The 22,877-nt window shown below is 41.5% G+C and overlaps 1 protein-coding gene across 1 annotated transcript; it reads right to left on the reverse strand.

Annotated features, from left to right (window-relative positions):
* Positions 1-2,412: 2,412 nt before the first annotated feature.
* Positions 2,413-22,605, reverse strand: LOC105511469. Its single transcript, XM_011941591.1, is given in 5 exon segments — positions 2,413-2,468; positions 2,471-2,718; positions 19,803-19,969; positions 21,650-21,699; positions 22,323-22,605. Coding segments are annotated over 5 exon segments (804 nt in total).
* Positions 22,606-22,877: the final 272 nt, after the last annotated feature.

Raw genomic sequence — 22,877 nt, forward strand, 5'->3', positions numbered from 1 at the left:
AGACACATGGCTCCTGCTCTCAGGAAGTTCACACGACACTGGAGAGTCAGAAGCATCTCTAAGAAAACTCAGTGCACATTGCAAGTGCTTGACGGAGTGAGAACACATGCCGTGGCCACTGGGGGGATCTGGTGTGGCAGATCAGAGATGGCGGGTGGATCCCTCTCTGTCTGTCGGAGCTGGGCTTGTAGCTGATTAAACTATTCCCTATTAACCAGACGTTAAAACAACATTTATGTAGGTAGTAGGTGAGGTGCTTTCTTACGAAATGTGGGTTCTTGATTTTGACTTAGCATCAGGGGAAACTGTCCTCAGTCAACAAAACAGACTTGTCACTGCACCAGGACAAAGCACTTAAAACCTCATCACATCTTTCCTACCAAGGGGACAATAATGGGGAAGCCATTGGCACAAATTCACAACATTCCCTCTGGGAAGGAGCTCTTTAGCCTGCTGTGCACCTGAGCCTTTGCAGTCATGAACGCAAGTGCAACTGCAGGCAGGACTCCAGCTCACCGTCCTACCAGTCCCCTGTTGTGACCTTGGATGTGTTCTTCAGTCGGTCAAGGAATCCTGGCTTGAAAAGAAGGGAAACTCTTGGGGCATTTGGGAACCAGAGGAGTAAGGTGGGGGTGAGGCCAGAAGGGAGGAGAACGGAGCTATGGGCAAAGGTTGGTTTTCCCGTCTCCTTTTCTAGTGTCTTCCTAATAGAATCTCCACACTACATAGTTTACTCTGTTGATTTTGTGGGCCCAGGGTGTGTTACTGGCCCCAGTCACAGGGGAAGCAAGCAAAGCTGACCCGAAGTGCATAGCTCCTTGAAGCTCTTTCCAGTGGGCTTCCCTGCATGTCCCATATCCCTCCATCCCCAGACACCAGCGCCTTCTGTTTCTAGTCAACAAGGAGAATATCTGACGCAGCCACTTCAGAGTGAGGCCTAAGAAGTTCTCTGTGTTACCCTCCCAGGATCAACATGTCCTATTTGTGAGAGTGACATAATATTGGTGAGACATGTGGCAGTGGAAACCCTTTAACGTTGCCTACCTCATTTGTAGCTCATTGTCACACTGAGGAGTATAGAATGCAGGCATGACTGTCACTATTCTGTGTATGGGGAAACTGAGGTGGTCACAGGCCACCAATAACCCTGTTGGAAACATTTTCACTGTATTACAGCTCATTCCCATAATTCATTAAGGCACGGACAAGACTATTTTTGTTTTTAACTTTTTTTTGTTTTTTTAATTTCAGCTTTTACTTTGCATTCAGGGAGGACATGGGCAGGTTTGTTATATGAGTATACTGCATGATACTGAGGTTTGGGGTACAAATGATTCTGTCACCCAGGTGGTGAGTAGTAATATCCAATAGGTAGTTTTTCAGCCCTTCCCCTCTTGCTCCCTCTCTCTCCTCTTTGTGGTCTTCAGTGTCTATTGTTCCCATCTTTATGTTCATGTGTACCCAGTGTTTAGCTCCTACTTATAAGTGAGAATATGCAGTATCTGGTTTTCTGTTTCTGCATTAATTTGCTTAGGATAACAGCCTCCAGCTACATTCGTGTTGGTGCAAAAGACGTGATTATGTTCTTTTTATTGCTGCATAGTGTTCCATGGTGTATATGTACTATGTTTTCTTTATCCGATTCACTATTGATAGGCACCTGTGTTGATTTCATGTCTTTGCTATTATGAATAGTACTGCGATGAACATATGAGAAGGCGCTGATGTTGACAATGACCTGTGGGAGGCACAAGGGAAAGCCTTCAGCTCACACCTCGGAGTCACCATCACTAAGTAGAGGCTCAGATGGAACGTATTCTCCTATGGCTAATGAAGACAACTGCCCTTGTGATGTCTCCTGTAGTTCATAATGAGACCATGTATTGGTCTGTTTTCATGCTGCTGATAAAGACATACCCAAGACTGGGAAGAAAAAAAGGTTGAATTGGACTTATGGTCCATATGGCTGGGGAGGCCTCAGATTCATGGCGGGAGGTGAAAGGCACTTCTTACAAAAGTAGAAAGCCCTGATAAAACCATTAGATCTCAAGAGACTTATTCACTACCACGAGAACAGTATGGGGTAAACGGCCCCCATGATTCCAATTGTCTCCCACAGGGTCCCTCCCACAACACGTGGGAATTATGGGAGCACAATTCCAGATGAGATTCGGGTGGGGACACAGAGACATATCATTCTGCCCCTGGCCCCTCTGAATCTCATGCTCTCATATTTCTTTTTTTTTTTTTAATATTCTAATAATGTTTATTGAGGGAATCAGGATAAAACTAAAATAACAGACAAACTACGTAAGAAAGAGGGGTAACTGAAGTGAAGGCATTTTTTTTTTGGGGGGACAGGAAGTAGAATTTATTGGTGAGTATTAAGAGGGGGCAGCACAGTGGAAGCCCTCATGAGTGCAGGGCCTGCCACTTGGCCAGAGCGCCACGATTGGGAACGTACTCGACCCATCTGGGATGAGCCGCTTCTCAGCCACCATGTCTTCAAATTGATTGGCATTGAACTTGGTGAAGCCCCACTTCTTTAAGATGTGGCTCTTCTGGCGGCTGGGGAGCTTGAACTTGGCCCTGCACAGGGCCTCAATCACATGCTCCTTGTTCTGCAGCTTGGTGCAGATGGACATAACTTGGCCAATGTGAACCCTGGCCACGGTGCCCTGGGGCTTTCCAATGGCACCTCGCATGCCTGTTTGGAGCCTTCACTGGGGTAGTGCAAGGTCAGAAACATGAACATCCATCTGAAAGGACTGTCTCCAAGGTCTCTTAGAGCAATTCTCATATTTCAAAACCAATCATGGCTTCCCAACAGTCCCCCAAAGTCTTAACCCATTTCAGCATTAGCCCAAAAGTCCACAGTCCAGTCTCATCTGAAACCTGTTAGCATATGAGCCTGTAAAATCGAAATCAAAGCTAGTTACTTCCTAGATACAATGGGGATACAGGTATTAGGTAAAAACAGCTGTTCCAAATGGGAGAAATTGGCCAAAACCAAGGAGCTACAGGGCCTATGCAAGTCTGAAATCCAGTAGGGCAGTCAAATTTTAAAGCTCCGAAATGATCTCCTTTGACTCGATGTCTCACATCCAGGTACACTGATGGAAGAGGTAGGTTCCTATAGTCTTGGGAAGCTCTACCCTTGTGACTTTGCAGGATATAGCCCCCTCCCAGTTGCTTTCACAGGCTGGCATTGAGTGTCTGTGGTTTTTCCAGATGCACAGTGCAAGCTGTTGGTGGATCTACTATTCTGGGGTCTGGAGGACGGTGGCCCTATTCTCACAGCTTCACTAGGTGGTGCCCCAGTAGGGACTCTGTGTGGGGCCTCCAACTCCACATTTCCCTTCTGCACTGCCCTAGCAGAGGTTCTCCATGAGGGCCCCGCCCCTGCAGCAAACTTTTGCCTGGGCATCCAGGCATTTCCATACACCTTTTGAAATCTAGATGGAGGTTCCCAAACCACAATTCTTGACTTCTGTGCACCTGCGGGCTCAATACCACATGGAAGCTGCCAAGGTGTTAGGCCTTGCACCCTCTGAAACCATGGACCAAGATGTACCTTGCCCCATTTTAGCAATAGCTGGAGCAGCAGGGATACAGGGCACCAAGTCCCTAGGCTGCACACAGCATGGGAACCCTGGGCTCAGCCCACAAAGCCATTTTTTCCTCCTAGGCTTCCAAGTCTGTGATGGGAGGGGTTGCTATGAAGACCTCTGTCATGCCCTTGAGACTTTTTTCCCATTGTCTTGGGGATTAACATTTGGCTTCTTTTTACTTATGCAAATTTCTGTAGCCAGCTTGCATTTCTTCTCAAAAAATGGGTTTTTCTTTTCTACTGCATTGTCAGTAGAAAATTCTGCAGGCAAAACTTCTGAACTTTTATGCTGTTTCCCTTTTAAAACTGAATGCTTTTAACAGCACCCAAGCCACCTCTTGAATGCTTTGCTTCTTAGAAATTTCTTCCACCCGATACCCTAAATCATCTCTCTCAAGTTCAAAGTTTCACAGATCTCTAGGGCAGGGGCAAAATGCTGCCAGTCTCTTTGCTAAAACATAACCAAAGTCACCTTTGCTCCAGTTCCCAGCAAGTTCCTCATCTCCGTCTGAGACCACCTCAGCCTGGATTTCATTGTCCATATCATTATCGGCATTTTGACCAAAGCCATTCAACTAGTCTTTAGGGAGTTCCAGACTTCCCCACATGTTCCTGTCTTCTTCTGAGCCCTCCAAACTGTTCCAATCTCTGCCTGTTACTCAGTTCCACATTTTTGGGTATCTTTTCAGCAGCACCCCACTCTACTGGTACCAATTTACTGTATTAGTTCATTTTCACACTGCTGATAATGACATACCCGAGACTGGGAAGAAAAAGAGGTTTAATTGGACTTACAGTTCACATGACTGGTGAGGCCTCAGAAACATGGCAGGAGGTGAAAGACACTTCTTACATGGTGGTGGCAAGAGAAAAATGGGGAAGATGGAAAAGCAGAAACCCCTGATAAAACCATCAGCTCTCATGAGACTTATTCACTGTCACAAGGACAGTATGGGGGAAATGGTTCCCATGATTCAATTATCTCCCACCGCATCCCTCCCACAACACATGAAAATTATGGGTGTACAATTCAAGATGAGATTTGGGTGGGAACACAGAGGCAAACCATATCAGAACCCTTGCTGTGCTTCCAAATATTTAATAAAATAAAACCCCCCAAAGAAGAAGAAGAAAAGAAAAGGCAAGACAACCAGACTGCTCAGCAGGCTGTTTAGACCCACATGAGAGAAGCTCATTTTCAAAATCAACTTCTGTACATTTTCTCTTTGGATCCATTTTCCTTTCAGGGAAGAGCACAGAGCACCCTGATAGCAGAGTGGCCACTTTTGCTTGTTAAACACAAGAGCCAGGAAATCACTTTCCAACGCTGCCCCCCTACACTTGTAACTGCAAGTATAATGTTTACTGTTAACCAGAATCCTCTGAAAAATCGTATCTATTCACAGCATTCTCAAAAAGTATGTAGTTTTTGTTTTCTTGTTTCTCTTAAATAATAATATTCCTGCAAAACTTGGCAAGTGACATAATTTCCTTAATAACCTTCCCCCTTTCTATCTAAGGAACAGTATTTCTTTTGCTAATGTGTTTATTAAAGGGCAATAATGGCAATAATACTTGGCATTTCTTTCAGGACATTTTCTTAAGATAAAGGATTTAAACCAAGAAAAGATAGTGAGTGTGGAAAAACCCTAGTGTGACTTCAGGCCCATTAAACACAAGACATTAGCCAAGCACCTACTGTGTGGGGTGCCACATGAAGGCTAAAGTAGAGGTTAACACTGAGATGTGTGAGTCTCTGGTGATAGAACCTGGTTGTTTCTGTTGGCTGGGATCCAACCTCTCCTGTGAGAGACAGGGAAATCTCTTCACAGAGCGCATGGCCACCACAACTAAACATTTCTCTCTTGTTTCTGCTGCCAAATTTCTATCATCTAAGCCACTATTTTCAGTTAAGTTGGAAAATACACTCCTTTTAAGCTGAAGCACTCCACCACTGGGAGGATGGCTCTTTTGAGATTCTCAGGGTCCCTCTCAGGTACCCCCCAGACTTCCTCCTGCAGCTCCTGCTTACTGAGGGCATCTGCTGCTGAGAGGCCATGTCAGCTCTGGCACCTGGTTTATGATCTAATGTACAAGATGCAACAGGGATGTGGGCTCCTGCAGGTGTGAGTGCAATGAGATTCGGACACAACTTCCAAATCTGCTTCTTGATCCTCACATGTGGGTCAGCTCCAGGCCAGGAACAATGAAGGGAGAGATGAGCAAAAAAACAAACAACAACAACCCCTCAAACCAAACACACACAAAAAACAAACAGAAATGAAGTCAATGTGCAAAGACTTGGCAGACGCAGCCATTGAGCCAAAGTCTGTTTTCCCCAAAGATGAATTATCCTTGTACTGAAAGCACTTCGTAAGGCAAGGAATGGCAGACATTTACATAAAGCAAATAAACTGGCACCATTAAGTTCCAGGACATATCCTGGGGCTTAGCTTCCTTTCATACATTCAGCCTAATTCCACCGGTGACAGCTACCACCATGTTTAGGGCCGTGATGCCAGCATCCCAAAGGGTCACTGGATTTTGGCTTAGATGTCCCAACACAGAAGAGAATATTCAAGCACCATCAACAAAAATCTTTGTCTAAAGACTAGATCAACCAAAATGTTTGCTTAACCAGAAGGTCCACCTACTCAGGCCTCCATTTCTATATACCACAGATGCCTTTGGTTTTGAACAATAGGAGTCTAACATCTCCAGTAAAGCCTCATTGCTAACTAGAAATTATCATGTCTCACAGGACAGCACAATACAGAAAAAATGGCATTTTATGTTGACATAATTATTGTGGTTTATTTTCGGGAACATAAATTGTAACGATTCAACAGATAAATTTAATACAACTTAAAATCGCATGTAGTCACCAAAGACAGTGGCATAAACAAGGATTGTTAGAGGAATATGCAAGTCTTTAGCCATTTCAAACTTTTTCCAAACTGTTTTGTTATTGTTGCTTTTAGTCCTAGGAGCATTGTTCCAATTAAATTTTAGGTGACATTAGTAAAATAATCTCTCTTTTGGTTTGTTGGTGTCTAAAGCTTTCTGTATCTGTGGCCATGACCCTATCATTGCCCCAGTCTCTTGGAGAGGTTTTGGGATGTTCTTAAGCATAACTTAATCTACTGGCCTAGCTGTGGAGAACTGTGAAAGACCTTTGAGAGCATGGGTTCCAGAGAGGGGCTGCCAGATGGTGTGGCCAGCTCTGCCACTTCCAAGCAGTAGGACCGTGCAAGTTACCTCACTTCTCGGTGCCCATCTTACAACTAACAAGATGAAGTCACAGGGTTACGTGAGATTTCTCATGAAAGGACTAGGAAGCGTCTCAACTAGATTAGGTGCTCAATACATTTTCATTATTATTAAGGAGGGAAGAGGGATAAATATTTCAATGGCACAAAAGCTCCCAACAGCATGGGTCATTATGCGAGATGCAGTAAAAACACAACTTGATAAAGCAACTATCGCCTCTGGAAACTCCTAAGTTTCAAATTCTGTAAGTTTGAAATTGTTTAAAATTAGCAATGGTTACACATACGTAATAAAATGAATGGTTACACACGAAGTAACATGTTACCTTCAAACTGACATTTTTAAAAAATTTTATGTATACATTTTAAGGTAACAAATAGATTTAACCAGACATTTACTCCATTCCTTTTCATGGGATCTGTCCACAGGCTAAGAGGAGCAAACATGCTTAAGTGAGACACATGACTAAGATATGAGACCACTTGGAAGCTGTTTGCAAGGGAGCCTTTAGGACCAGCAACTTGGGTTTCAGGAGTACGAAGTGAATGGAGATGACAGCCCTTTGATTTTGGGTGTGTTCTCTGAGGTGTGCACACAAATCACAGAATGTTTTGTTTTTGTTAGTCACTTTTGCAAAAGATTATAACCTGTGAGTCACTGGCTCATTAATTAAACTTTATAGCAACCCAATGAATTTCCAAAATGTTAACAAAAGTCACTGACACCAAGGGTAAGATGCTCGAGGTTTTTTCATCTTTTCTTGTCCTACACAAAAGCACGAACAAGATGCTGTTTAAGGATGTTAATAAACACCACTGTGAAGAGCTTGGGAAGAAGACTAATCCCAGGAGTTCTTCCGCCAGGAATCCCCCTCGTTCTTACACCAGGAACCCCCATCATGCACTTGGACATCTGGTCTACTCTTTGACTCAGTTTTCCCATGAAGGAAATGGACATGATCCAGGATTCTAAGCGGAGGCACAGCCCCTTGGAGGGAATAGCCACATTACGAGAAGGTTTCTTTCTTTCCCACCACTCCTCTGATGTCCATTTGTCCTTGTGTAGGGAGAAGTACCTTTAAACCTCACGATAGAGAGCTTGGGGAGAGATGGCTTCTGTTTCTGTCTCCAGGCAGGCTTACTAGCAACGCTAAATGAGGAGCAGAGCCCTGAACAGCACATTTCAATCGTGTCTAGTACCCTCCCTCTCCTTTTTTGCTGTATTTGTTCTTAATAGCATCATCACTGACATTATAAAATGTAGCTCTTTGTTCATGTTTTCATACTATCTTTTTCCTCACTAGAATATAAGCTTTGGGAGAGTAGGGGTGTATTTTATTTGTTAATACCTAAGATGCCTGGTGTGCAGACACACACAATAAATCGTTTTTGAATATTGCCCTCATTCTTTCACTTGCAGTTTGATTGTGAGTCATTTGTCTATAGAATAAAGAGAGCCCCTCCTTTGCTTTTCATTTGTTTTTGCTGAAATCAGAGCAAGTGCATCAGGCTACGCAAAAGGAGGAAAGAGAGAAGAGGCAAAGTGGTGATTTCCTCTTTTACGTATTTTTTCTGAGTGGAAAGGAATTTCTCTTGGATCTCAAGGAGGCTCCTAGAGTGGAAAGCCTTCCTCTGTCTATCTGGGTGGTCGGCTAGTCAGCCAGTGTGGCTCAGAGCAGCCTTGGTCAAACATTTGCAAAATAGGAAATTAATTTTTGAATTCTCTGAAACATTATTCCTTTGTGAGACCTGTAGCTGCAACATATTACAATTTGCATTTGAATGCACTGCTTTTTAAAAATTATATCAGTTACCCTTTTAATAGTAGGTATATAAATCACTACCAAACCTACCATTAAAAAAGGAATTCAAAATAAAAAACAAAATGAATGCTTAGTATAACCACTTTGGAGAAGAATATAGTGATTCCTCAAAAAAATTATAAGTAGAACTACCCTATAATCCAGCAATTTCACTGCTGTGTATGTATCCAAAATAAAGGGAATTAGTATAGCAAAGAGATATCTGCACTCCACTGTGTACTGCAGCACTATTCACAACAGCCGAGACATGGAATCAACCTAAGTGTTCATCAGTGAATGAATGGATAAACACAATGTGGTACATGTACACAGTGGAATGTTATTCTTTTATTCAGCCATAAAAACAAATGAAATCTTGTCATTTGCGACATGAATGAAACTGGATGACATTATGATAAGTGAAATAAGCCAGGCATGGAAAAACAGATATTGCATACTGTCTCTAATATGTGGGAGATTAAAAAAAAATTAAACTCATGAAGATACAGAATGGAATGATGACTACCAGAGGCTAGGAAGGGTGGTGAGGGGAGAGAGTTAAAGGGAAGATGGTTAATGGGTACAAAAACATAGCTAGAAAAAATAAGATTTAGTGGTTGGATAACTACAGGTCAATCACAATGGGATGACTATGATGGTAGTTTATGGTACATTTCAAAACAACTGAAGAGTGGAATTGGAATGCTCCTAACAGAAATAAACGATAAACATTCTTGAGGTGATAGATCCCCCAAATAGCCTGATATGCTCTTGCACATTGTATGCTTGTATCAAAATATTACATGCACCTCCAAATATATACAAAAATTATGTATTTATGAATTTATATTTCATAATAATATAATTATTATGGTAATTAATAATTATTATTGATGAAAACATTTTCAATAAAATAAAAGGTAACTCTTAGTCCAAAAAAGGTAAATCCAAGCAAAAGAAAAAGTTAGTCAAATGGGTAACTATACTAAAATCATCAAATTCTGGATTTGTTTGCTACCGCTATGAAAAGGTGTTGTATTAATACATGGAAATAATATCTGAGGTCTCCTCGTGGTTCCTCTATATCTCTTCCTCCTTTTCTCACTCCAACAGTTTTTTTCCTTTTACCATTCTTCCTACCTTCCTCTACAGAACTCTACCCTCCAGAATGGTTCTGTCAATCCTAGTACAGAGGTTGCTGCCTCGAGGGGAGATGTGGCTGCTCTCAAACAAGAGCAAGGCCCCACCTCGTGGTGTGTCGGCCAGCAGCCTCTCACCTCAGACATCATGCAGACCACTCGCCACCTGCAGTACCCACAGGAAGAGCATAAATCCTCAACAACGTTATTACCAATTAACATATTGGTTAACAACAATTAACACATTAACACAGGGTCCCAAGGAGATAGAGGAAGGGAGAAATAAACATTGATTAAGAAGGTCAGGAGCATTGGTCAGTTGTAAGTGGCCATAATGCCTGTGGGGAGAAGCAGTAACCCTGCAGTTATTGGGCAAGAGGAAGGCTTCTAGGAGGCCAGGGGCCAAAGAGCAAATGAACCACCAAAGAGATGAGAAGCACCAACCAGCTGGCCTTATTGGAGATTATAAAGGCTAACTTGGGGCTTTGTTTCTTCTTGTTTTGGTTCCTTGAGGGGTAAAGTTGGGTTGCCTTTTTGCCACCTTTCTTTTTTGAAAAATATGACCAGGCACAGTAATCCCAGCACTTTGGGAGGCTGAGGTGGGTGGATCATGAGGTCAGGAGTTTGAGACCAACCTGGCCAATATGGTGAAACCCTGTCTCTAGTAAAAAAAAAAAAAAAAAAAATTAGCTGGGCCTGGTTATGCATACCTGTAGTCCCAGCTACTGAGGAGGCTGAGGCAGAAGAATTGCTTGAACACAGGAGGCAGAGGTTGCAGTAAGCCGAGATTGTACCACTGCACTCCAGCCTGGGAGACAGAGCAAGACTCCATCTCAAGAAACAAACAAACAAATAAAAAATATATAGGCATTTATTTATGTGAATTTCCCCTTAGTATTGCTTTTGCTACATCCTATAAATTTTGATAAGTTGTGGTTTCATTTTCATTTATCTCAAAACATTTCTGATTTTCCTTTTGATTTCTTCTTTCACTCATTTGTTGTTTAAGAATGTATTTTTAATTCCCACATATTTTCGAATTTTCCCATTTTTCTTCTGTCATTGATTTATAGTTTCAAACCATTGTAGTTGGAAAAGGTACTTGGTATGTATTGGTCTGTTTTGCACTGCTACAAAGGAGTATCTGAGACTGGGTAATTTGTAAAGAAAAGAGATGCAGTTGGCTTACAGTTCTGCAGGCTGTATAAGAAGCATGACCCAAGTGTCTGCCTCTGGTGAGAGTCTCAGTCTGCTTCCACTCACGGCAAAAGGCCAAGGGAAGCAGCATGTGCAGAGCTCACGCAGCAAGAGGACACAAGACGGAGGGAAGGGGGATGTCAGGTTGCTTTTAACTATCAACTCTCACATAAACTTAAAATAAAAGGATGAAAAAAGATGTTCTACGCCAATTAAAACCCAAAAAGGACAGTAGTAGGTATACTTATATAAGACAAAACAGATTTCAAGACAAAATCTGTAAGAAGAGACAAATAGGTCATTATATAATGATAAAGGGATCAATCCTGCAACAGAATATAACAATTATAAGTATATATACTTAATATTGATATGAATGAAGAAATTAAGAAGGAAATTGAAAATTTTCTTGACACAAATGATAATGGAAACACAACATACCAAAACATATGGAATACAGTGAAAGTAGTAGTAAGAGGGAAATTTATATCCATAAGTGCCTGTATCAAAAAAGAAGAAAAACTTCAAATAACACCATGATGCATCTGAAAGAACCAGAAAAACAAGAGCAAACCAAGAACAATATTAGTAGAAGAAATGAAATAATAAAGATCAGAGCAAAAATAAATGAAATTGAAATAAAAGAAAACAATACAAAAGATTAACAAAATTAAAAGTCTTTTTTTTTTTTAAGATAAAGAAAATTGACAAACTTTTAGCCAGACTAATAAATAAAAAAGGGAGAAGGCCCAAATAAATTAAATCAGAGATGAAAAAGGAGACATTACAACTGATGCCACAGAAATGGAAAGGATCATTATTGGTGGCTACTATGAGCAACCATATGCCAATAAATTGGAAAATCTAAAGGAAATGGACAAATTCCTAGACACACACAACCTACCAAGATTGAACCATGAAGAAATTCAAAACCTAAACAGACCAATAACAAGTCACAAGATTAAAACTGTAATAAAAAGCCTCCCAGCAAAGAAAAGCTTGGGACTCGATAGCTTCACTGACGAATTTACCAAAAATTCAAAAAAAAAAAAAAAAACACACACAACTAATACCAACCCTACTCAAATTATTCCAAAAAATAGAGGAAAGAATACTTCCAAAATCATTCTATGAAGCCAGTATCAAAATAAGAAAATTACAAACCAATATCCCTGATAAATATTGATGCAAAAATCCTCAACAAAATACTAGCAAACAAATTAAAAAATATATTAGAAAGATCATTCATCATGACCAATTGGGATTTACCCCAGGGATGCAAGGATAGTTCAACATACACTAATCCATCAGTGTGATACATCTTATCAACAGAATGAAGCACAAAAACCATGTGATCCATATGATCAATTGAAGTGAAAAAGAATTTAATAAAATTCAACATCTCTTTATGATAAAAACTCTCAAAAAACAGGATATAGAAGGAATATACCTTAACATAAGAAAAGCCATATATGACAGACCCACAGCTGGTATCATACTGAATGGGGAAAAACTGAAAAGCTCCCCTCTAAGATCTGGAACATGACAAGGATGCCGTGTCACCACAGTTATTCAACACAGTACTGCTAGTCTTAGCTAGAGCAATCAGACAAGAGAAAAAACAAAAGGCATCCAAATTGGAAAGGAAGAAGTCAAATTATCTTTGTTTGCTGATGTTATAATCTTATATTTGGAAAAACATCAAGACTCCACCAGAAAACTGTTAGAATTGATAAAAAAAATTCAGTCAAGTTTCAGGATACAAAATCAAAATTAGTAGCATTTCTATATGCCAACAGTGAACAAGAAACCAAGAAATACAATAACCATAAATAAAATTAAATACCTAAGAATTAACTCAACTAAAGAAGTGAAAGTTCTCTACAATGAGAACTATAAAACATCGATTAAATTGAATAGGACACACAAAAAATGGAAAGATATTCTATGTTCTTAGATTGAAAGAATCAATATTGTTAAAATGTCATACTATCCAATGTAATCTAAAGATTCTATGCAATTCTTTTCAAAATGCTAATGACTTTCTTCATGTAAATAGAAAAAACAATCCTAAAATTTATATGGAACCACAAAAGATCCAGAAAAGTCAGTCATCCTAAGCAAACAGAAGAAAACTGTTAACTGTTTGTCTTTCTGTGCCTGGCAGAGTTTACTTAACAGTTAATTTAATTGTACATTTGAAAATAACTAAAATCATATAATTTGATTGTTTATAACACAAAGGATAAATGCTTGAGGTGACAGATACCACATTCACTCTGATGTGATTACTATGCATTACATGCCTATATCAAGATATCTAATGTACCCCATAAATATATACACCTACCACAGTATGAACTCACAGGAATTTAAAAAATGTCCACAGTATCCAAAGTGATCTACAGATTCCATGCAATCCCTATCAAAATCCCAATGACAGTTTTTACAGAAATAGAAAAAAGATCATAAAGTTCCTATGGTATCTCAAGGGGCCTCAAATAGCCAGTCTTACATTCTGGAAAAAGTATAATACAGTTGGAGGTCTAATATTTCTTTATTTGAAAACAACTACGAAGCAACAGTAATCAAGATGGTATAGTAGTGGCGTGAAGACAGATGTGTTGACCAATGGAACAGAATAGAGAACTCAGAAACTTTGCCTTTATTGCCAAATCATTTTCAAAAAGGGTGCCAAGACTACTCAATGAGGAAAGGACAGTCTCTTCAACAAATGGTATTGGGAAAAATGGATATTCATGGGCAAAAAGGTGAAGTTTTGTGTATACCATATGCAAAACATTAACTCCAAATGAATTACAGACCTAAACATAAGATTAAAAACTATTAAAATTCTAGAAGAAAAAATAGGGGAAAAGCTTCAGGACATTGGGTTTGGCAATAATTTCTTGGATATGACATGAAATCACAGGCAATGAAAGCAAAAATAGACATACTGGACCATATCAAACTTATAGATGTCTGAACATCAAAGGAAGCAATCAAGAAAGTGAAAAGGCAATCTATGTAGAGGAAGAAAATATTTGAAAACTGTCTATCTGATAAAAGATTAATATATATATGGAACTTCTGCAGCTCAATGGCAGAAATGCAAATAACTTGACTTAAAAGTGGACAAAATACTTGAATACACATTTTCCCAAAAAACATATACAGTGGCCCATAAGCACATGAAAAGTTGTTCAACATCACTAATTATAAGAGAAATGCAAATCAAACCACAATGAGATATTACTTCATACTCATTAGAATGGCCACCATCAAAAGAACTGAAAATGGTGTTTCTGAGGAGATGGAGACATTAGAATCCTTGTGTACATATAATGAAATATTATGCAGTCTTAAAAAAGAGAAAATTGTTTCACAGGCTACTGCATAGATGAACCTCAAGGGCATTATTCTAAGCAAAATAAGTCAGTCACAAAAGGACAAATGCTGCGAAAGTCCACCCATATGAAATATCTAAAGTCATCAAAATCATAGACAGAGAAAGTAGAAAGGCGATTGTCAAGGATGAGAGGGAGTGGGGAATGTGTGTTCATGAGTGCGAAGTTTCAGTTTTGAAAGATGAAAACATTCTAGATACCTGTTTCACAACATGTGAATATACTCAATACCACTCAACTGCATATTTAAAATAACTACAATGGCCAATTTAATGTTGAGTGTTTATTTTTTACCACAATAATAAAAAAAAATAGGATTCTGTAAAGTGGCATATCCCAGAGGCCTTTCTCTTCTCTTGTAGTTGTCTGAGTAATAAATAGGAGTGTTAATTTTCTCCTTGCGAATTGTAAAGGGCTGCTCCAAATTGCAAGTTATTAGAGAGAATTGTAAGGATATTGGTGATTCAGCTTTCCTCGTTACTGCCTCTGGGGAGGGGAAAATGGGGATGGGACAAGATGTGGGGCCACACTGAGCTGTATTGTAATTTCTTTCTTTTTCTTGTCTCTCTTATATATGGGACTTTTTTTTATAGGTATAACATGGTACATTAGGTTGGATCCCTTTCCTTGTTTGCTTATTGTTACAGAAATTTTTTTACTGGGTATTTATTTATTTACTAGGTACTTAGGGAAGAGAGATGATGTGATCTGGCTTCATTCTGCCATTTTGAATACATCTTGCGAGCATTCTTGCATGTTATTCGATTTACTAAGGAACTCATTGCTGTGACGTAACTTACTTTATATTATAACCAGTGTAATATACATTGAACGTGTACTCTGTCCCAGACTCTGGGCAAAGCACTGAGGCTACAAAGACAAATAAGATACACTGACAGTTATGGTCTCTAGTTTGCATACCCCCAAACTTCTTATGTTGAAATCCAATCCCCAGTATAATGGTATTAGGAGGTGAGGCCTTTGGGAGATAATTAGGTTAGGAAGGTGGAGCCCTAATGAATGGGATTAGTGTTCTTTTAAGAAGAGGCCAGAGAGCTAGTTTCTCCTCTTACCACTATGAGAAGTCAGAAGTCTGCAGGCTGGAAGAGGACACACACCAGAACCCAACTGTGCTGGCACCCTGGTCTCAGACTTCCTGCCTTATGTGAGAATAAATGTCCACTGTTTAAGACCCAGTTCAGGATAACTTGTTATGCAGCCAAGCTGACTGAGACACTGACTGAGTCTGTCCATTCTGAAAGTGGCACAGAACAGTTCAGTGTAGTGAGCACAGGGACGGCATGCAACATCCGGGTAAGGTCTGCTCAAGGTCAGCAGGGAGAGAAGGGATGAGGACTCTGTTCTGAATCCAGGTTTCTGGGCAGGAAGGCCAAGACTTGGGACCCAGAAGAACATGCATGTTTAACCTCACTCTGTTACAATAGCTTGTCTCTGGAAAACATTGACTGCGACTCACTTGGAGACAAGGGCTCAGAAAAGTGTACTTTGTAAGTCTTTCTCTGTGTGTGACTCAAAGTAGTTCTTTCTAAAAAACAGGTAGTAATTCCTTTCAAAATCTTAACAACAATGAATTAGAATGATGATAATATCTCGTGCTGTTAGAAAAGGAGAAAGGGACATTCTGTTCTTATTACTGAAACAACTATAAATTGCTCCAATGGTTTTAGAAAACAACTTGACAGAACCTATTAAAATAAAAATACACTTGCATTTTGACACAGAAAAGCACCTTTGGGGAATCTATCCTACCGATATAATGCCATCAGTTTATAAGTCTAGGTGAATAAGGTTGTTTACTGAAGCATTATTTATAGTGCTGACAAAATAGAGAAACTGGTGTATCAACTGTTGGTACACGGAAAATGGAATGCATCTTAGTGCATCCATCTGTAGAATAGTATGCATTCATTAGGGAATGTAATAATATAGTGTTAATTGAAAAAGACAATTTGCTGAGTACCACGTATGAACTGAAAAGAAGTCTTTACATTTTGAATGTGTGTGTGGAGTGCGTGTTCTGTGTGTCTCTGTTTGTGGCTATGTGCATTTTTATGAGTATAGAAAGCAGTAGGGAAGCCTGTATACTAAGGTTTTAACATTGATTACCTTGGAGAAGGGAGAAGATTACTAGAGGAGGAGGAAGAAATCATTGTCTTTGACTTCGTGATAGCCTGTGGTGAATTGTTGATTTTGTTTGTTGCAACAAGCAACATGCATTACTTTTGTAGTTTGAAAGGAAAATCCAGTAAGGCATGAAGAAATAAAATAAAAATCTTAACTGTGTGTGGCCAGGGGACATATAAGGCAGGCTCGGGGTTTAGGGAATGCCCTCACCCACTGCATAACTTTCAGGTCACTGACCCCGGCCCCTCGTGCACGTGCTCATTCTGCACCATCCAGCAGGTACTGGCAGTGTGAGTGTTCGCTCTGAGAGCACCCATCAGTGTGAGAGACACTTGGCTGTTGTGTGTGAGTTCTAAGATAGTCACTCCGTCCTCTGTGAATCCATCACTCGTGTAGAGCCCTACCCTAACTCTCTCTGGAAAGGAAGCACTGACGTAGGTAAATGGGGCACCCAGGCGGGGTAAGATGTTCAATGTCATCACACTGTGCCTTCTAAGTGACTTCTGTTCCCTTAGCCTAAACACAGTACTCCAAAAAGCCTCTGAAACAATTTCCAGGCCGGGCGTGGTGGTTCACACCTATAATCCCAGCCCTTTGGGAGGCCAAGGCAGGTGGATCACCTGAGGTCAGGGGTTTGAGACTGGCCTGGCCAAGATGGTGAAACCCCATCTCTACTAAGAATACAAATATTAGCTGGACGTGGTGGCACTCATCTGTAGTCCTAGCTACTCGGGAGCCTGAAGCAGGAAAACTGCTTAAGCCTGAGAGGCAGAAGTTGCAGTGAGCCAAGATTGTGCCACTGCACTCCACCTTGGGCAACAGAGTGAGACTTTGTCTCAAAAAGAAAATTCCATTTCTAGGTCATATTAATACAACTTTGCATAATCCTAGATAAAATCTGTCCAGGAAAGCTTTTTCCCATCAAGCGCACAACATAAAAACTGGGGCTACCCTAGTCCATGCAGAAAAGAATGAAGTGATGAGGGAATATTCCTTCGTTCTCCATTTTAGATGACGTGCTCTTGGCAACTGCCATGTTTAAATTGGGCCTTCATCTCCAAAGCTTTCATAGAAAAGACTGATTATTATCTGTAGTAAGAATGTTTATCTAAGAAAGCTCATGTGCATTTCTAAATAAGTTGTGGGGATCTAGCACAAAGCCCCTTTAAAAATACAAACACTATGCATGATTTGTAGCTGATGTGGAGGCTTCAGGCTAGACCTGGGAGGTTAACGTGGGGAAGGAAATGAGAACCAGTCTGATCTTTTTTTTTTTTTTTTTTTTTTTTTTTTTTTTTTTTTTTTTTTTTTTTTTTGAGACGGAGTCTTGCTCTGTCGCCCAGCCTGGAGTGCAGTGGCCGGATCTCAGCTCACTGCACGCTCCGCCTCCCGGGTTCCCACCATTCTCCTGCCTCAGCCTCCCGAGTAGCTGGGACTACAGGCGCCCGCCACCTCGCCCGGCTAGTTTTTTTTGTATTTTTTAGTAGAGACGGGGTTTCACCGGGTTAGCCAGGATGGTCTTGATCTCCTGACCTCGTGATCCGCCCGTGTCGGCCTCCCAAAGTGCTGGGATTACAGGCTTGAGCCACCGCGCCTGGCAGAGAACCAGTCTGATCTCTTGACCTTCCTGTGCACAAGGCTTGATGCCATTTCCTTCTCCAAGAACTTTAAAGGTGCCTGAGCAGAAATCCACCAAGAATCCTTTTTAAGCCTTCTGTTTTCCACTTAGCATCAGAGAGAACTACTGGACAGGTCAACTGTTGCTTTCAGGAACTGTTCAATTTATGCCATAGTCTGCCCAATATTAAAAAACATTTCTCTTTTACATAGTACAAGTGCAATACTATAGGTGATGAAGTGATTGAAAACCTCCACCTCCTATCATAGGCTGAAGATGATGTGGGAAGAAATGAGAATGCCACAGAATTAAGGGGCAAGGGGGATCCAAAAGTAAATTTTACAGCAGTGCCCTTTTCCCTGGGTGGCTTTGTCAGTGCCACTCAGGGGCTGCTTGGCGCCCGAGTCTCAGGACGTGTCCCCAGCCCCCGTGTATTTTCATTGCTCTCTTTCACTGCCCCGTTGTTACTCAGTGTCAATTTCCTCTTCCTTTCAAGCTGCAACGGCACATTCGCGCATCCTTCACCTGTCGCCAGGTGATGAGGCTGTTCCTCCGTGCGTTCTTGACACTGAACCTCGGCCTGAGGAGCTGGAGTAGGAGGATTCAGTCCCCAGGGCCTGGATGGTTGCTGTGTGATGCTGAGTAAATTACTTAACCTCTCTGGGTCTCAGCTGCCTCACCTTTTAAACAAGGGTTGGGCATGGTGGCTTATACCTGTAATCCCAGCACTTTGAGAGGCTGAGATGGGTGGATCACTTGAGTCCAGGAGTTTGAGGCCAGCCTGGGCAACACGGGAAACCCCATCTCTACAGAAAATACAAAAACAATTAGCTGGAAGTGATGACACACACCTGCAGTCTGAGTTACTTGGGGGGCAGAGGTGAGAGGATCACTTGAGCCCCATAGGTCAAGGCTGCAGTGAGCCTTGATCGTGCCACTGCACTCCAGCCTGGGTGACAAAGAGAGACTTGTCTCAAAAAAAAAAAAAAAAAAATGAATTTTGGACCAGATGATTTATAACAATGGATGAGTCTAAATGCAGTCTAAGCAGAATGTTCTGGTGTAGTTACTTCATCTCTAGAAAACTATTATTTCCAGCAGGCCAAATCAGCAATGTCGTGAGAGACGATTCACCGAAGTAAGACTCAACAATAAAACTGAGTAACTCCCATGCCTGCTGCTAACAGCAGGGCTGAAGCCCAAAGCACGGTTGATGAAAGTCGCCACCAAGGGAGGGTTCCCCGTTGAGTCATCTTGGGGACTTGGGGCACAGCGGAGCACAGATGTGCCTCTGGCTGGGGTGCCTGGATCTGTCTTAGGGCAACGTGTGTCAAGGATTTACATCGAGAACATGGTGTCTGTTTAAGCTGGGTTCTCATGTCCATAGGAAATGGGGGGTGTCTTTTCTTATTGTAAATCCTCAAACTGGATGAAAACCTTCACACTAGATTTTAAATCCACAGACATTCCAGTTGTGCAGTTTTGATGCTTTTCTGTGCTTCCGTTTCCTTATTTCCAAGATGGGTTTGTAATTATCTGCTTCATTGCATTATTAGAGCAATCAAAATTCTATAAAGTGTCAATTGCAACATCTGAGAAGGCAGGTGCTTCATACAGGATGGTCATCAAGTTATCCCACATCTCAGGAGAGAGCATGTGCCTGCAGCATGCAGGAGGCAGAGGGTGTGTCCCCAGGCAGGGGAGACCCAGGTCCAGCGTGCACCTTCCTGGCTCAGGTGCCTTGAGGGCCACAGCTCTCTTCGCCTTCTCCATTAGGACGCCCTGTTTGTTCCACACACTTAAGTACTTAATTAAATACTTTTTCAAGCTGTTTTTTATTTATTCATGTGTGTGAGTTCCATAGATACCACGGTCCTGCCCTCATGCAATCACAGTGCTTTAACAGCATCAGGACATTTTATAGCATGTACACAGTTACCAGATCCCTGGATAGACACCTGAATGACAGGAGAGTGGAGCCCACGTCAGGCTGCTCGGGCGTTCCTGTGAGTGTGCATCTCTCCAGGCAGAGAAATCTGGGCAGGATTTCAAAGTGTGGAGAAAAGGGAAAAATACTCCTGGTGCTTGGAACAGTGAGAACAACAAGACATTATGGGGAACTCATTGGATACCTGGAGGGAACTACTGCGGGCTGCAGTTCTGAGTCTGTGGTTGGGCTCCTTGGTGAGACCACAGGAGAGACGCGGAAAAAATTAAGACCTCAGGGTCTAGTGACTTTCCTGCCATCTTGAATTCACATTGCCTCATCTTGAGTCAAGAAGATGTTTTTCTGATGCTGGGTGGAAAAAACACTGGATTTGGGAGTCAGGAGGCAACCGTGCTCCTGGCGCTAATTAGCAAGACAAACTCACTGTCTGTTTCTCCTTCCCTCAAGTGGGGATAAAGCCTGCCCTTCACCCCGTACAGAGTGATCCTGAGGACAGAATAAGATCAGAGATGAAAGGAGCACTTTGCAGAAACGTCCAAGTGCCCACATGCGAGAGAATATTACATATTACAATATCCTCTTCTCATTGCTGTGGAATCCAGGCCTTTTCCCAAAGTAAGAATCGTGGATGCTCACTCTCATGAGGGGTTTAGGCTTAATTGGAAATCATACCATGACGTTGCCTTCTGGAAAATTCCCCAGAGAATCAGCCAAAGTAGCAGCAATTATCCAGGGAGGCGGCTTGGCAAGAACCGAACTGCGGGGGTTGGTGAGATTTCCCCGAGACATCCTGCCACACAGAGCGTTACTCTTTCATTTCGCGTTTCCCACTGGGAAGAACTACTTTTTCTCTCTATTGCAGTTTAAAGTTTTAAAGCAAATTTGTTTGAGTTTGTAAGCCAGAAAAATGGAAGTAGAATGTCAAATCAGGACCCAGGAAACCAACTCAGTTGTTGATTGGTCTTCAGTTCAAGATGGAGTCACAGCTGAGGTGACAAATTCCAGGAAGACGAGTGGTTGCGATCCTCACTCCCTGCCGACCCGGAAACACTTCTGACATTGAATGTCCCTTCCTTTTCTGACAGCCATCACTGAAAGAAAATGAGAACTCTGAGCTAGTAGCTAATAAATAACAGATTTGTAAAATAGCTGTAATTATATTTATTTCAAATGTTTTGCCTTTATCTAAAGGGACATAGGAGAAGATAACCTTGTGTTTTTGTGCATATGATTTTGTTTTAATCTAGGATTTTCTATTCCTCTGACTCAACAGAACTTATTTTATCGTACATTTCTTACTTTGTGACCTGTGGATATTTGTGCTAGATTCTTTCATTCTTTTTCCTTCTGCTATGAGGAGACTTTCAATGTGGGGAGCTCTTTTGAGGAATCACTCCTATTTAATAATTGTGTGCTATATCTGTGTCTTCTTTCCCCTTTTGCAACGAAAATAACTGTCCTCCGCTGCCATAGATATTAGCCACCCAGACAGCTTCACCCTCCTGGCAACTCACCTTTTGCCTTGATGCAAATGAGCGCTTCTCTGCCCTTGTGTCTCTTCGGCCTTAGACAAAAGAGCAAAGGCCACAGGTAGGTAACTTCTAGAAGGATCTCTACTGCCTAATGTCTCAGACAACTTTTTTTTTTTTATCTCTGCCTTTAAATTTTTTTTTGTTCATTTTAAAACGACGTATGTATGTTGACGGGCAACAATTTAGCAATGCTCTTAAGAAAATAGTGCATTTTCCTTGGATAATTTTTACTTGTGATACTGAAAAGTCAGCTTGATTATTTTAACCACTTTCTGGAGAGATCACTGACATAAAAATTGTGTATATAGTGTACAACTTAAAGTGTTGCTACCTGTATACATTATGAAATGATTACCAATGTCCAGTTAATTTACATATCTATCATCTCTACATCATTAACATTTGTGTGTGTGGTGGTGTGTGTGTGTACAGCATGTGTGTGTAATGAGAAGATTTAATTTAAGATCTATGCTTTATTTTTTAATCGTCCTAACAGATTTCAAGCATATGACAGAGTTCTGTCAACTGCTGTCACTAAGCTGTACATGAGATCAACAGAATGCCTTCATCTTGCATCACTGACACTTAGTCGCTTGATTTTAAAAGAAGAAAAGTAATGAGCGCCTGGCAAAGTCTGTAAAGCGCCTCCGTGTACCAGGAGCCGGGGCAGACACTGAACAACTCTCATTCCTGTGCTGCGGCGGCTGCTGAGCTCTGGGGCTGAGGCTCTGTTTGGAGCTCCTGCTCTGTGTGGAGCCCCGTGCGGTTCTTTTTGTCATCTCGCGGAGGCTCTTCCCTGCGCTGCTAGCAGCTCGACTTCGTTTTCTCTTCCCCTTTGCGCATTTCCACGGAGCTCTGTTTCGGACCTGAGCGTAGCCCTGCGTGTGCACGTGCCGGGCCCTGGGACACACGCCTGAGCTTCTCGCGGGCTCAGTCATGGATTTGGCCTCCCCTGGCACTGCTGTGGTTTGCTGGGTTTTCAGTGATTTCTGCCGATTGCCTGAACTCAGTCATGGACTTCATTCCGACGCCATGCAAGGCTGTGTGGATAAGCCGCTGTTAAACCGCCTGGTACAACGTGCTGATGAGCAGAGATACATTTTGCATCACCGACTCATTATTTTGCTGTCAAAATGTTCCATTTCCTTTCCTCCTCCCTCGATTATAGTTCTCTGTGAGTGGTGACTGCATAGTTAATCACCGGCTCATC

Source organism: Colobus angolensis, unplaced genomic scaffold (genome assembly GCF_000951035.1).
Source record: "Colobus angolensis palliatus isolate OR3802 unplaced genomic scaffold, Cang.pa_1.0 Scaffold2, whole genome shotgun sequence".
In the NCBI taxonomy this organism is placed as follows: domain Eukaryota; kingdom Metazoa; phylum Chordata; class Mammalia; order Primates; family Cercopithecidae; genus Colobus; species Colobus angolensis.